This window comes from Microcebus murinus, chromosome 4 (assembly GCF_040939455.1).
Source record: "Microcebus murinus isolate Inina chromosome 4, M.murinus_Inina_mat1.0, whole genome shotgun sequence".
NCBI lineage: Eukaryota > Metazoa > Chordata > Mammalia > Primates > Cheirogaleidae > Microcebus > Microcebus murinus.
Genome location: NC_134107.1, coordinates 69733988 through 69750161, shown reverse-complemented (window position 1 = coordinate 69750161; position 16174 = coordinate 69733988). Strand labels below are relative to the sequence as shown.

The 16174-nt window shown below is 34.8% G+C and overlaps 1 protein-coding gene across 20 annotated transcripts in view; it reads left to right on the top strand.

Annotated features, from left to right (window-relative positions):
- The window catches only part of PICALM (phosphatidylinositol binding clathrin assembly protein), a 98751-nt gene that overhangs the window by 15831 nt on the left and 66746 nt on the right, over window positions 1-16174 (top strand). For all 20 annotated transcript variants that reach the window (XR_012918987.1, XR_012918988.1, XR_012918986.1 and 17 more), the window contains exon 2: window positions 15241-15383. Coding sequence is in view for 17 of the 20 variants with exons in the window: in XM_012738705.2 (XP_012594159.1) it covers window positions 15241-15383 (143 nt within the window). In the remaining 3 variants the exon portion in view is untranslated. The remainder of the gene's footprint in view (window positions 1-15240; window positions 15384-16174) is intronic.

The window sequence follows — 16174 nt, the reverse complement described above, 5'->3', positions numbered from 1 at the left end:
TTGGTGAAATACTTGTACTGTAGAATGATTGGAGAAAGGTGGTTAAATATTCCTTGCTACTTTTCTAGGCCATTCAAGATTTATATTACTTTCTCATATAAGCCAAGAAAAAGTTTTTGTTTTTTTTTTTGAGACAGGATCTCACTTTATTGCCCAGGCTAGAGTGCAGTGGCATCATCATAGCTTAACTGCAGCCTCAAACTCCTGGGCTGAAGCAATCCTCCTGTCTCAGCCTCCTGAGTGGTTGGGACTACAGGCACATGCCACCACGCCCAGCTCATTTTTCAATGTTTTATAGAGATGGAGTAATCAACTTTTTATTCTTAAGGTCTTTTATTATTAGCATTACTGCAGTTGTTACTGTGGTATGTAGAAGCAGAGAAACTAAACAAAAATCTGTAAGTATTATGTACAATATATATTAAGTGTTAAATTTATTAGCAGCAGAGGTCTGTTTATCAAAATGCCCTATTGAGAGATATTTAAAACCTATATTTAGGGAAAATAAGTTCATAATCGACAGTATAGTGTACAAAATAAGTTGTGATGATGTCTGCCCTTTTTTTGGGTTCTTTTCTAACTGCTTCTGAAGTGTCTAACTTTTAATAGAAGAGGTAATTTGCTGTTTTTTCAATGTTTTTAAAAAATTGAGTCCTTTTAAATTTCTGCTGTAATATACATAAGATGATACCTTTTAAACTTACAGTGAATCAAGTAATAATGCTTTTTTTAATTTTAGAATTTAAATAAAACATACCGAATTCTTTATATTTGTGTATAGACTGAAAAAGTTTTTTTTTTTTTTCAGATTAACAAGCACTTTTTGATGACCAAAGGTTGGATTTTTAGATTCAAATAGATTTTTTTTCCTTTAACGTTATTGAGGTATAATTTACACAAAATTTTTAAGTTAACAAGGTAACATCTTCACTTGAACTTTGGCAGCTTTTAAAGCAGATTTTTATCCTAGGAGATATAATAATGTCTTTTAAGAAAGGTATTTGTCAAGGAATGAAATGATCAGTTTTTAATTGTACTGAGAAATAGGTGAAGGTAGGCTATATGGAATTTTTTTTAAGATGAGGTCCCATTATGCTGTCTGTGCTAGAGCTTAGTGGCTATTCATCAGCTCAATCATGGCACACTACAGCCTTGAACTCCAGGGCTCAAGCCATTCTCCCACCTCAGCTTTGCAGGTAGGTGGGACTGTAGGTACATGCCACTGCACCTGGCTAGGAATCTATAAGAATAGTTGTATGGTTTTAAATTGCTTCTTGTAAAATCATCCTAGCGATTATTCCTTCTTGTAGAAACTTAAAGGCTTATTAAACTTACTGGGGAAAATACTTCGGCTTTATTTTATAGTGATTTATTAATGTGATGTATTTAATTGCTCATATTTTCTATTAATGGAACATTATTTCAAAACTTAAAGCCATGTAGATAAGTTATTATTTGGCACTTACTATTTCCAGCTACAGCTGTCATTACTGCAGTTTATTTCCAGCAGTTTGAAAAAAGGTTTTTCAGAAATGGCTTTCACTTGTTACTCAGTGGCTTAGAAACGACACCTTAATGCCTACATGCCTCTGTGGTAGTTGATTGTGGTGATCAGTTTCATTGGCGTCCAGGCCACTGGTGACACACTACCACTGTTGCCATAATTCTCAAGTCTTTTTATCTGGTACTCCTTCCCTGATTATCATGTATAAATAGCAACCTCCCCCAAACACATACCCCTATCCTTTCTAAGAGCTAAGAGATCCTTAGCACTTACCACCATTTGACATATGTCTATTCATTGTTTACTGATGGTCCTTCCCAGCCTCCCACTAGTATATAAGTTCCATGGTAAGAGAAACTTTATCCATTATTATATATTTCTAATATCTAACTCCTAAGGGACTATTTTGGCATATTATAGTAAGCAGTGAATATTTGTAGAGTAACTAGGATTTCTGTTTTTTCATACTGAGGTTTGCAAAGCTTCATGAAGGTGAAATATGAAGATTCTCATTGTTCTAAGTACATTGGGGACATGGAACGAAACTTGTGTTTTCTGGGTGAAGGAGACTCTGGCAGAGAAGCTAACTGCAATCCATTATTACCTCTTACTAGGCCGAATTTAAATTGTTAAGAGAAGACATGAAAATTCTTTTGGATACCTGCTTACTTTTTAGACATGGGCTTGGCTATTACCGAATAACATCTAACCTAGCTACAGGAAGGACTTTTCCCTCTGTTATTCTCTCTTCTTTCCCTATAACTTATAAGCAGAGAAATGGGCTTTTATTTCACCTACAAGTCCACAACTATTTATACCATCATATGAATACATGTACAAGGCACTGTGTTACCCATTGTGGAAAGTACAAGGAGACAGAAGATTCCTGAGAATTTATTTTAACAAAGAATGAGTCTTATTGATTAAAATAAAAATGGAGCATTCAGATTACAGTTGAGACTGTGTTCTTGTTTTTTAAATATGTGATATTTTGGACATAGAGGTGAAAAATTCTATGAATATCTCCAACTCCCCAGAAGATTTTAGATTGATTTTCTGAGAAGAAATTTATGAATCATTTGCATAGAGGTTTTCTTTGAAGGTAAGAGATCAGATGATTTTCCCAGTGTGGAAAAAATAGTACCAGAAATTAATGATAAAAAATGCTCATGGGTAGGGAGTGAGAGGACAAAGTGGATAGAAGCATGTGTGTGTTTTAGGAAGGCTGGGAACCAGAATAAGCACTCATAAAAGAAAAATGCAACTACACCAGTAGTAGATGGTGATAATGTATTAATTTCTTAGCTGCGTGTAAATTTTACTAGCTCACTTATAAGTAGGGTGACATATAATTTAATGTCCAACTGGGTCACTTTTTTAAGAGTGAAAGGGGCCTGCTGTGGTGGTTCACATCTTTAATCCCAGCACTTTGGAAAGCTAAGGTGGGAGGATCACTTGAGGCCAGGAGTTAAAGACCAGTCTGGACAACATAGTAACATTTCGCCTCTACAAAAAAAAAAAAAAAAAATTAAAAAATTTACCTGGGTGTGATGACTTGCATGTGTGATCCCAGCTACTCAGGAGGCTGAGGAGGACAGATCACTTGACAGAGTGAGGGGGATAAAAAAGAGTGAATGGGTATGTTATACCAATGAGACACTGGGACAACTGGTAAACCAGGACTGTTCGAGGAAAACCAGGACACTTGGTCTTTCCCAACTAATAACATATTTTTCTTCAGATTTACTCTTAATTCTTTAACCTCTCCAGATTATTTTTTTCCTCCTTTATAGTATTCTGGTCTGTATTTGCAGGGCTTTTCAAGCTTGATTCCTTTTCCTGGTCATTGTTGGAATGAAAGAATTCTTTCAATTTTTTCTGCCCCACTCCCAGGACTGTTCTGGTTCACAGCATTGGTAGAGGTAAGTACAGTACTTACAATATATAAGTTGTTAGTCAACTTTTTATTTAATATTTTGCTTAGGAAGTCAAGTTTTGTGTGTTTTTGATCCAGTAATTGTTTTTTAGAATCCTGGTGATATTTCCTTAACTGGGCTAATGAACTTACTATTAATAATAAGTAAGTTCTTACGATATAATACAAAAAAGAATTTGTAATTTTGGTACTTTCTCTTACATTACTTGATACTTAATATGTTTTCTTTCCTATAGGTGGGATTATAATTAAGAAATTTTGGATCTTCAAAGAAGAGGAGAACATTATTTTTTTGATGTTGGACTGCTGTAATGCTTTCATTTTGTTTTCCTATTTGGTTTAAATAAATTTTTTAATTCTTATATTAAGTGATGAGTTTTTATTTCATTAAGTAACTCAACATCTTGTATTTTCTGATAAATTAAAAATTAACATAAAATTAATCTTTTAGGTAGTGCTTACCAAAATATATTTTTTCTCATCCCTGAGATCCTATTGGGAATCAGGGATGGAACTAAGGTGTTTAGGTTTGGAAATCACCACTTTGTAATACTGGAATAGAATCCTAAACAATCTAAAGATTTAAGAGGTTGTTTATAGGTGAGCCTGAACCTGTTCTTGCCGAATCCTATTGTTTCTCTGTGCAGCCTGCCATCTAGTGGCAGGAATGCAGAGTATCACAGACCACCAAGGAGGAGCTCTAGTTTTCAGACTTTCTTATACTAAGAATGTTTACATTGTAGGCTAAACATTTTGATAATGAGAGGAGTGGGGAAATGACTCTCTTGCTTGGAAATACAAGTCAGTGGCAGTGAATTCTGAGAGTGTTCAAAGACTTTTTCTGTAGAGCAATTTCATAACCTAAACTTTCTGTTTTAGTTGTAAGATTTTTTTGTATTTATGACAGATGAATGGATGAGGAGGGAAATGAAGAAATTTAAGAGACAGTAGGTTGGGCTGATTTGAAAAAGGTGTTTTGTGTGTTAACTAAAATTTTAGGGCAATTACATAATGACTTCATTAACTAAAACAATTTGCACTTTTAAAAATTAAAGTTTGGGCAGTTCAGTAAATTTGGCTTCAGTTTCAGCTATGATATCAGAGACTAAATTTCAAAAATTAATGTAGAGTATCTTAGGGGCTGGCTTTATATATCTAGCTTCATCTGAATTCTTTCTTCTCTAGATATCCCCTTTTCAGTTTTTTTTTGCTAGAGAGAAAAAGGATATTAATCCTTTCTTTGCCAGGAAAATGCCTTTAAAAAAAACATTCTATGTTCTGTTCTTGAAGTAGAGGCTTCCTATTGAGGTAGTTCATACTACCTCACTGTAGTAGTAGAGGGGCTGGGGGCAGGGAGAAGGAATATGGGGTGGTATAAACTTGAAAAAGCAATTATGCTATTCCAGGTTGCTAACACATTTTTTCCAAATTATCATTGTACCACAGCTCAGAGTAAATAGAATTGCTTTCTATAGACATTTTCTAAGTTACATTTCATTTATTAATTTTAATTTAATAAATATTTAGGGCCTACTCTGCTAGATGCTGGCAGTATAAGGATGAAGAATACATGATATGGCTGTCAGTGAGCTCAGTCTCATGGGAGAGACTGATATATAAGCCCTTATAATGAAGTGTGATAACTGCTGTAATTGTGGTATAATTAGTTAAGGGAATATGGAGTCAGGGAAAATTTGCTTTCCCTTCCAAAATAATCACTTGCTCCTCTGTGCCATCTCTGAACCCCATGTGTATAGATTACAATCACCACAATGTATTGTGAAGCTGTATCTTAGTAGGGGAGAGATTTCATGTCATCACAGCTTTGTATATCTAGATATTTTGTATCAGATGAATCAAACAGTTGTTGATTTGAATTGTATGCAGGTCATTCCCAGCAAGAGGGATAGCATAAATACAACAGAGCTCTGAAAGTATGTGGCCCTATCCTTTGTCTCACATGTATTTTGGAATATATACACACACTTACTGTGTATACTTGATGTACTGTATATACTTGAATGTAAGGCAACCCAAATGTAAAGCAAGCCCTCATTTTCCCAAAGACATATTCCCCAAAGTTTTATTTATTTTACCTATTTAATCTATAAATGTTAGGGATATAGACGAGGTAATCTGTCTTATAATATTGAAACTCATTAGTTAGAATACCCATTAAAGATGACTATAAAAAATAATATATGATTTTAAAATAATGGTTTATTCCCACACTCATATATACATCACAAAAAAATTTGACTCATACTCTACATTCATGTACATCTTGGACAGTGATTTTTGGTCATCCAGAGCCTCCCTTTTTTAGTTATATCTTTCCTTCTATGTGAGATCTTTCAGTTGAAGTACTTTCTAATTTGCACTGGCATTTTTCCCCCCAGGTCATCACCTTCCATTCTTGTAATACCAAGACTTCTTTCATTCTTCATGTATATTCCTGTTCTCTACAACATAACTTTTTGTCTTGTTTCTTAAAAGTGTTCTGAAGGTGCCCAACATTGAAATTCTTGCAATTATTTGGTATTTACCCAGGAATACTTACTGCATCTGTTAAATTTTTTATTTCTTTTTTTTTTTTAATTGATTTCTTTAGTTGACCTTCATAAATATCTGCAACTAGCATTGATGGAGATCTTTTCAGGATAACATATATCAAAAAAAACTTTGTTTAAAATAAAAAGTCACATAAGGAAAGAATTTGGGAAGACTTATGGCAGTTGAATAAGCCATCTCCTTTTACATGACAATTTAAAAAGTTGTCCTTTTTTTTTTAATTTAAGAGGTGTGGTCTTGCTATATTGCCTATGTGTAAGTGCAGTGGCTACAGCCTTGAACTCCTGGGCTCAAGTGATCCTTCTGCCTCAGCCTCTTGATTAATTGGGACTGTAGATGCATACCACCTTGCCCTCCTTTTTGCATTTCTTAATTTTTATGTGTGTGATTCTTAGTCCATTCATTTTGCTAAGAACACTGACAGAAATAGCCTATCTAGTTGTGCTAACACACCAATTTTTTTTCCTATAGCTGCAACTTGTTTTTTTAGTAACATGGGACTTGGACTTGCTTTCATTGTGGGGTCTTGAGATTCCTTAAGGCTCATCTACCATGGTGAGAGATTGAACTTGTGTTCAAAATATTGATCTTCTTTTTTTTTTTTTTGAGACAGAGTCTCACTTTGTTGCCCAGGCTAGAGTGAGTGCCATGGCGTCAGCCTAGCTCACAGCAACCTCCAACTCCTGGGCTCAAGCAATCCTTCTGCCTCAGCCTCCCAAGTAGCTGGGACTACAGACATGTGCCACCATGCCCAGCTAATTTTTCTATATATATTAGTTGGCCAATTAATTTCTTTCTATTTATAGTAGAAACGGGTCTCGCTCTTGCTCAGGCTGGTTTCAAACTCCTGACCTCGAGCTATCCGCCCGCCTTGGCCTCCCAGAGTGCTAGGATTACAGGCGTGAGCCACTGTGCCTGGCCATTGTTTGATTTTTATTATGAAGATGCACCCTCATTTTTTCAAATGCGTGGTTTGGCTTGTGATTATCTTTCAAATTTTTTTTGAACGATTTTTGTGAAACCATGGATAAGTAAAAAATTCGAGTTATTTTTAAATATGAATTCCATCGTGGAACCAATGCCATCCAGACAGCTCGAAATATCAATGAAGTGTTTAGGAAGGATGTGGCTAATGAATGCACAGTACATTAATGGTTTGAGAAGTTTCATTTTGGTGATTGTAATCTTGAAAATGAGCCATGTGAGCAACCTGAGACCAAGGTGGGTGGATAATGATAAGCTGAAAACTGTAGTGGAAGTGAATCCATCTTAACCTATGTGTGAATTAGAGCAAGGTATAATGTTACTATTTCAACCATATTGGAACATTTGAAAACAAATTGGCAAGGTAAAGAAGCTGGATAGATGGGGGTACCGCATGAATTAAATGAGCGTCAGCAGAGAAATCATTTCAAAGCTTGCCTGCCGTTGCTGTCATGACATAAAGATGAACCATTTCTACACTGTATTGTTATGTGTGATGAAAAATGGATTCTTTTTGACATTTCAAGCATTGGGCACAGTGGTTTGGATAAAGGTGAAGTGCTGAAACACAGTCCAAAACTGAATATTCATCACAAAAAGCTAATGGTGTCTGTCTGGTGGTCCAGCACTGGTATTATCCCCTACAGTTTCATGAAACCTGGCTAGTCTATTACAGCAGATGTCTACAGTAACCAGTTAGATGAAATGATGAGGATGCTTATGATTAAGTAACCAAGATTGGTCAATAGAGACAGGCCAATTCTCTTGCAGGACAATGCATGACCATATGTCATCCAGACAATGGTGCTCAAACTATAAACGCTGGTCATGGAAACTCTTTGTTTACCATATTCACTAGATCTTGCACTAGAATATGAATTCATATTCATCAGATCTTGCACCAACTCCTTCTTCCATGCTTTAGACCACTTCTTGCAAGAAAAAATAATCAATTCTCAATAAGCTGTGGAAAATGCCTTTCTCAGTTTCATCACCACTGGCTCTCTGTTCTTATCTGCTGGCATAAATAAGCTACTGTTAAGATGGCAAAACTGCATTGATAATTTAGGCGCATACTTTGTACTGCTTCTTGTTTGAGAAAGAAGCAGTACAAATCTAAACTTTTGATTCAAAATCAGATGCTTCATATTTAATGACCTATACACTTATACAGTATAATTTTTTAAAATGGTATCTTACTGTGTATTTTTCTTTACCATGGATTTCAACTTAATATATGGTGAGCATCTTCTCCCAACAGGTTTTTTTTTTTGTCATGTGTATGTTGGCGTCATGGTATTTCATTATCAGACTGTACTGTCATTTAGTTAACTAATTTTCCATTGTTGGACATGTCCACTTACATTATGAATTAGGTCCCTTAGCTTCATTAGTACTTTCATAAAAGCCATCTGGATATCTTGTCATTTCTTTTTAATGCCCTGAATGCCCCCTTCTTTTTCTCTTTTCAAATTAACTCAATCCCTGTCACTTCTATGGAGTATTACATATTCTATCTTTAAGAGTCCCTAGTTATTGTGTTGGTTAGATTTATTAAGGTGTAAATCAGTCTGTGAATGTTAGGGTGGAAACTTACTAGGTGCTCACAGGTGTGTTGGAGAAAGAATTCTCACACCAGGAGTAGAATAGTTTTAGGAAAGAATGTTTCGTTTACTTTCTTGAGAAAGAAAGAAAAAACAGAGAGGGTTACAGGGAAAGAGACTGTGGCCATGGTAGTGAAGAAAAGGTAGAAGGTAGTGCTAGGCAGCTGAGGGAAAGTTGTTTGTTATTGTAAAGGGCAAAAATGGCTTTTTTTTTTTTTCTTTCTCTGCTTCAACAAGACTGATAACAGAAGCAGTGATGAGATGTCAGGGAGCTCTTTATTTTTTTCTTTGTGAGGCTTACTTTATCTGAGTCCTTCAAATCTGGTTTTTTGACAGGAATTGAGATAGCTGGAACAGGGGGTTCACACCCCTACTGTCCACTTACAGCTTTTCAAGGAAATAACAAGTTAGGTCGCAGGTGTTTTAATTAAACACGGTAGTTGTATTGTGAGTTTATTTCCCTTACTTCCTGTTAGATAGGTTTTCCTCTGTTAGGTAGGTTATTAGTAAGGCCACCTTTTAGTGAATCAGTGAAGATTTTTTTTTTTCTTGGAGACAAGAATCACCCTGTCACCCTGGCTAGAGTGCAGCGGTGTCATCGGAGCTCACTACAACTTCATATTCCTGGGCTCAAGAGATCCTCTTGCTTCAGCCTCCTGACTAGCTGGGATTACAGGCGCGCACCACTGTGCCTGACTAACTTTTCTATTTTTTGTTGAGACAGGGTCTTGCTCTTGCTCAGGCTGATCTCAAAACTTTTGACTTCAAGCAAGAGCATATTTTTGAGTTAATTATAATGGAAATTATGTAAAAATACAAAATAATGTTTTTCACAGAGGACCCCATAAACTTTAAAGATAAAATTTTAGCAGTTACATTTTAATTTGGACCATACTTTGTGATCTCTTACACAAAAAATTGGATACAATAAGACATAAAACTGTTCATTGCATTTTCCAGACATTTGGACTCTTATGACTAGGGCAAATGTGCTTATGTGTGTATAATTTCTTTTGGCTTAAATCTAATTTCAACTGTCATATTTTTAAAACACTTTTGCATTTTTGCTAAATGAAAAAATGTTGCTGATGCTAATGCTTCATATCAAAAGTCCAGAAACTTTTTTAGTTTCTGTTTAATTTTTAGTTTAGTTCAGAAACCAGTTGCTATTTCTTGGTGATTATCTGTTGTTTATATTTCTATTCCCACCCAGGAAAAATTTTAAAGATTTGATCAGTGAAGCAACATTTGGTTAACCACTTAATTTGCCTAACAAATTGAATGTATCACCAGTTTTTTCTAGATTGAAGAAAACAGTCTTATGTTATAAAAATTGATTGTGAGAGCAGTTGCAAGAGAGGGTATCTTTCAAAATGGCCGTTTTGAAAGGGATAGTAACATTTGGCTAAATGATTATATATTTATTTTTTAAAATACTAATAGTTTTAGTTAAGCTCATTAGAAAATCTGACTTGAGTATCGAGTATCAGCATGGTTTTGGTATAGCTTAATAAGTTCCTCTTTAGATGGGACCTTGATACCTCTGTGTTCTAATGGTGCAGGCCACTGGCTGAGTTGCCTGACTTGCTGTAGAAGTGAACCTTAAGTATCCTAATTTGAGTGAACTCTGCCTTTGGCAGGTCTATACAGGTTGGTGGCCTGTACTAGGAATATGAATATAAGGTTAATGAAACCATTTGGCAGCTAGTTCTAAATTTTTGGGTACATTGGTGAACAGTTTTCCCAGAATACAAAAATACTGTTTCATATTTCACTATTTTTCTTATTGTTTTTGTTTTTAATTAGTTCTAAGTTGAAAAGTTGGATTAAATTGGCCAGTTGGGCATTCACTTGATATATGTTTTAAAGTATCCTTATCCTTTACAAAAATTTAATACTAGTCATAAATCTGTCACTTAGTGAGCTCCTGTAATCTTCCTTACCCATGGGAAGAGCTCTACCTATGTAAATATAATTAACATTATCTTTATCTACTCAGATATTGTTTGTTGGAGGAGCATATGAAGTAATAAAAGTGAGAGCATTTATGTTTGTATATTGGTTCCATCCACTTTGGGTATCTGGAAAAGTTTGATTTTCATTTCTATGGTAGGCTTATTTTCTTCCCCTTAAATACTAGAAATCCATATGAATTCTCAAAGCGAAGAACTACGTGCCATGTTGTACTCTTTTTGTTTTTGAGTGTTTAGTTTAGGAATTGTTAAAAATGAAATATTTAAGATACTTTTGTTTTTATATTCTCAAGGTAAATAAAGGAATATGTGTCCTCATTTTGATACCTTTTTGATTGATAAGGGAAATTATTTCAGAGTTTTTGCTTTTTAAGAAACAGTATCTCTTGGATTGAGTGGGAAAAACAGTAGCTATTGCAATTCCTGTGATATGTGTGACTTCTGTTTGAAGCAGTTTTGCTTTTGGTTAGTCAGAGGCGGGGAAAACATTTTCCTTCCTGACTTGGAGCTCAAACTTGGAAGCATTTTAAGTTACTATAGTAGAAACATTGTGCAGAGGAAAATTACTACATTGAGAAAATGGCTGAGTTAAAATACTATGGGGAAGTAAATACTGCAGAGTTTGTGTGACTTCATTCTGTAAGCCTCCCCGCCCCCCCAAGTAATATTTGTATAGCTTTGGTTTTATATTTGTTCTATCTGGTTTTATAATCTCAGCCTGAATTCTTATTTTCTTTTTCTTCATATTATATGTAAAGAATTATTTTTTATCTTCTGGAGCTATCCTTCAGTTTTTATGTGATCATTTCTAAGTCATACTATAATTTTTATTAAGCATTACAATAAAAACCTTTATTAGATCCTCTTTTAAGTTGAAATTTAAAAATTTGCACATGTATCATGCTCCCCTTTTCAACCTTTTAGGAATAATAGGTTGTATAAATAGTTGTAAAATTTAACCCATGTATGAAATACCATTTTGCATGCTTTTTAAAGAAAGTCATTAAGACTGTCTATACATATTAAAAAGAATGCATCCAGAAAATATTGTGCGTTATACCTGTATATAAGGCACTATTCTATTCTAGCTCTTTGAGGTTATAACAGAAAATAAAATAGTCCTGCCCACATGGAACTTAACATTTTAATTGAGAGAGAAATATATTAAACATATTAAGTGAGTCAGGTGGTAATAAATACTTTGGAGAGAAATAAAGCAGACTAAGGGAGAGTAATGAGGGTTTGGAGGAAGGGGAGAGTCCTAAGGCTTTGTTACTTTGTATAACTATTTAGGTCAGTTTATCTGATACGATGACATTTGAGCAAAAATCTATAGGAAGAAAGTGAAGGGAGGAAGCAGTGTAGGTATCTAGGAGAAGAGGATTTTAGACAGAAGGAACAGTGCTAAGCACCTGAGGTAGGAGCGCTTCGCATATGGGAGGCATTGCATAGGAGACATCAGTCATGCAGGAGGGAGAACAGATCACAGAGGGAATATAATAAAGATACAATACCTGTATATATTTTTTGTACTATATATAGTACAATATATGTACACATACACTGTAGTATTTAATATTTGTGTGTGTGTTTTTATATATATATATGTATATATAAAATAATGTAGTTGGTGAAACTGAAATCTGTACCCTTGGCTTTATTTCAGATCAGGCGCTATCTGACTAATCCTAGCAGTTTACTTATCTCTGTGATGAAGAATATGGGAATTGCTAACAAAAATGTTTACAGACTCCTTTTAAGGTATCTCTAGTACAAGAGAATGATTTGGAAGTAAATAATTGTAGTGTAGAGGAATAATTCTGTAGTGTAGAATTATATGCCAATTTTAGTCACTGTGAAGGGTACTTTAGTCTGTGGAAGACTTCACTGTGGAAGTACTTTTTGAAGAATGAGCAGAAATGGAAAGATTTGGGTATAAAACAGCAAGGTGTATCACAGAAAAGTGTAAAGTGGTTCTGTGTTAGAGGCTAAAATGCAAGAAAGGAAGATACTGACAATGATGGAATATATTTTCCCCATCTTGTAAGCAGTGGGGACATCAGTGAAGTTAGGCAGTGACAGTGTTGTAGATTATTCTGTGGCCAGTTTAAAGAATGGCCTTGGGTGTGGGGTGAGTGAGATTCCATTTCTCATGTATCATCAGAAGTGAGGAGGCCAGTTAGATCTTACTGGGGACAACCTTAATTGTGGAGTACTGATTGTGCATTGCTGGATAATCTCCCTCTTCCTTGATAGTAAATGCCAGTAAAACCCATAAAACCCTCAGGCAGCATGATAATCCCCCTCTCCAATTTCTGAATTCCTTCAGGATAGATGGTACTACCTAGTTAAATAAATATGGTATGAACTTTGGCTTTGGCACCGGTGATGGGATGGAGAGGAAAAGGTAGATTTGCTGGAGGTTTAGGAGGTCAAAAAGACTTGGATACTGATAAGATCATGGTGGTGTGTGTGCTTTTGTGTGTGTGTGTGTGTGTGTGTGTGTGTGTGTATCTATATATTTTATATATATAGACATACGCAGAAGTAGGTGCACCTTTGGGCAGTATTGTGACAGGTTCAATTTTTAAAAAGTAAGATTCAGAAGAGTAAAATTATTGATGCCATTATGAGGAAGTAGCCTACTATATTTAAGAATTGAATAGTTTATCAAGACAGTTTCTGGAAGGATATAGAAGAAAACTTTAAGTATATAAAGGATAAATATGGAGGGAAAGGAAGCTAGAAATATAGTTTCCTATAATTAAGTTCAGAACTTTACTACTGTGCTTGAAGTTTTAAAGGATTAAAAAATGAAGAAAATAAATAGGCCTTTCCCTCAGTGGATTATATTTGGAATGAGGCAAGTACATTATGTTCAGTGCCATAGGACAAGTATAAAGTACTGTGAAGATTTAGAGAAGGCAGAGATCAAATTTCATTTTTTACTATCAGAAGTTGAACAATATACCCCAAGTTGAACATACTATTTTAAGTTTTGTTTCAAGTAGTCTTAATTATGAAAGCCTTCTGTCATTCATGAGCATTCCTGTTTGACTGTTTTATTCCTTGTTCTTAAAGCATTATTGGCCTGGGTAGCTGCTTTTACCTAAAATGTATTTGCTTATCAAATGTTACTTTGTATAATAATTAGACCTCTTAAAGCAAGCATTTTAAAAGATAATAAACAGATAAATGTTCATAGTTACATTGTCCTTTCTTTCAAGGCCAAGTTAGCTCATTTGAATTCATACTTAATACACTGAAGATTTTTAAAAGTGAACAAATTACTAATAAGTCATGAATAACTAATTTTTTCCCTTCATGGTAGTTATAGCTGAGATATTTATACATTATATTTTGTATCTATTTTAAAAGTAGGACAACTTATTTCTTTGTCTTCTCTCTTCTCTAAATTGTATTATATTTTGTATTTTTTTCACTGAATTTGCCAATAATATCTCTTAAGCAGATTGGAGGTAAAACTTTTAGGTCTGTTAACTTTTTTCAGTTTTGATGCTGAAATAGTTGTATATTACACTATTTTGTAGTAAGGCTTTTGACTTTGAAATATAAAGTTGAGACTTACATTGCTTTAATTGTGTTAAGAGTAATACTAAGTAGAGTTCTTGGTTCATTTCTCATTTGGAATTCATGCAGTAAGAAATTTCAATCCATTTTCAGTTTTGCTTATCAGTATTACTCATTGATATTAACTAATATCTGAGCTAATTCAGTAGAACTATAGGAAAAGAAAAATGAGAAATTTTTTTTTTTTTTTTTTTTTTTTTTTTTTTTTTTGAGACAGAGTCTCACTCTATTGCCCTGGCTAGAGTGCCATGGTGTCAGCTTAGCTCACAGCAACCTCAAAGTCTTGGGCTCAAGTAATCCTTCTGCCTCAGCCTCCTGAGTAGCTGGGACTACAGGCATGCACCACCATGCCCGGATAATTTTTTCTATGTTTTTGGTTGGCCAATTAATTTCTTTCTACTTTTAGTGGAGACGGGGTCTCACTCTAGCTCAGGCTGGTTTCGAACTCCTGACCTTGAGTGATCCACCCACCTCAGCCTCCCAGAGTGCTAGGATTACAGGCATGAGCCACCATGCCTGGCCAAGAAATATTTTTTATGCACAAACTGAGATACTACCCAATCACAGACCATATCTCTGCTCTGTTATCTTCCTGTTAGTGCAAACATAGCCTTCTAGGGTAGATATTAATAAAGGTAGTTTGACCTTCAGGTTGTTTGTGCTTCTATATGTATGATTTGTTTAAACAAATTTTATTTAAAGAAAAATTCAATTTCAAAGAGATGAATATTGTAACTCTGAAGGTCTGTGAGTAATAAGAAAATCAAAAGTTCCTTGAGGCCTTGAAACAATTCATTTTGGGGTGACTAAAGCACTTGAGAGTGAATTATACCCTAAGAGAGTTTGATTCGCTTTCTGGCATTGTTAATCATTTATGTGATCCTAATTAGTATCCCACTTCTCAGGTAGATTATGGTGGTCTCAATTGCTCTCCTGAGAGATTTTTAACAACTTCTTCAAACTATCTATTGCTACTTTACTTTGTTAGATCTTTCACTTGTTATTATGCTAATCTGGCATTAACAATAAATTAAAACCAGAGAGTAAATTAATGTTTTTTAAAATTTTTAATTTCAGACTTAATTCAGTGCACAAACGAGATGAATGTGAACATCCCACAGTTGGCAGACAGTTTATTTGAAAGAACTACTAACAGTAGTTGGGTGGTGGTCTTCAAGTCTCTCATTACAACTCATCATTTGATGGTGTATGGAAATGAGGTAAGCAGAATTTTTAGTTAACAAGTATATTGGTGCGATAACTGATTATTCAGGTCAATTCTCATTGAAACTTCAGGAGTAGATTCAACAGCTGAATAATATGCGTAAAAAGGGCAAGGTGCCTAGCCAGAAATATAATTGTAGACCCTGTAATTTGAGGAAAGGTGGCCTGTAAGCCAGAAAGCAGAAAATGGATCAGAACACAGAGGACTTTAATAATGGGATCAAGAAGAAAAAATTAGTGCCTATAATCAACACTGCTCTTTGTAGGCCTTTATGGACTATATATTTGTCTGTATCCATTTGCTTTTTTATTATAGCCCACTCAGATTTCTGTCTGATCTCATATAGTTGTCTGAGGAAGCACTTTATTAGTTCAAAGTTGTGATATTGAGGATTCAGATGACATTTTGCTGAGAGGAACTGATTGAAGTGTGCCTTCTGTAGCAGAGAGGTGTGTCTTAACCCTTTAATGTCCAAAAGGTAACAAATAAGACATGTAAGCTTTGCAGTTTTCTGTTTAGAGAGAATCATCTTGTTTTCCATGGTGGTCTAGCAGCTAGTATTTTGGTTCTGAACCTTACATATTTCCTCTGCTCAATACTTATTTGTAAAATTGTGTATGAAGGAGCTTTCTGAGAACATTTGAATGGAACTAGGTAAATCTACATTAGTATGGGCCTTAGAAAAATGCTGCCTAGGAAGATAGCCCTCATAGAGATAAGAAAGGACTTTAGTCTTTGGTATTAGTCTTCTGAGCAATATCGTAACTTTTTGACATCCATCACTTC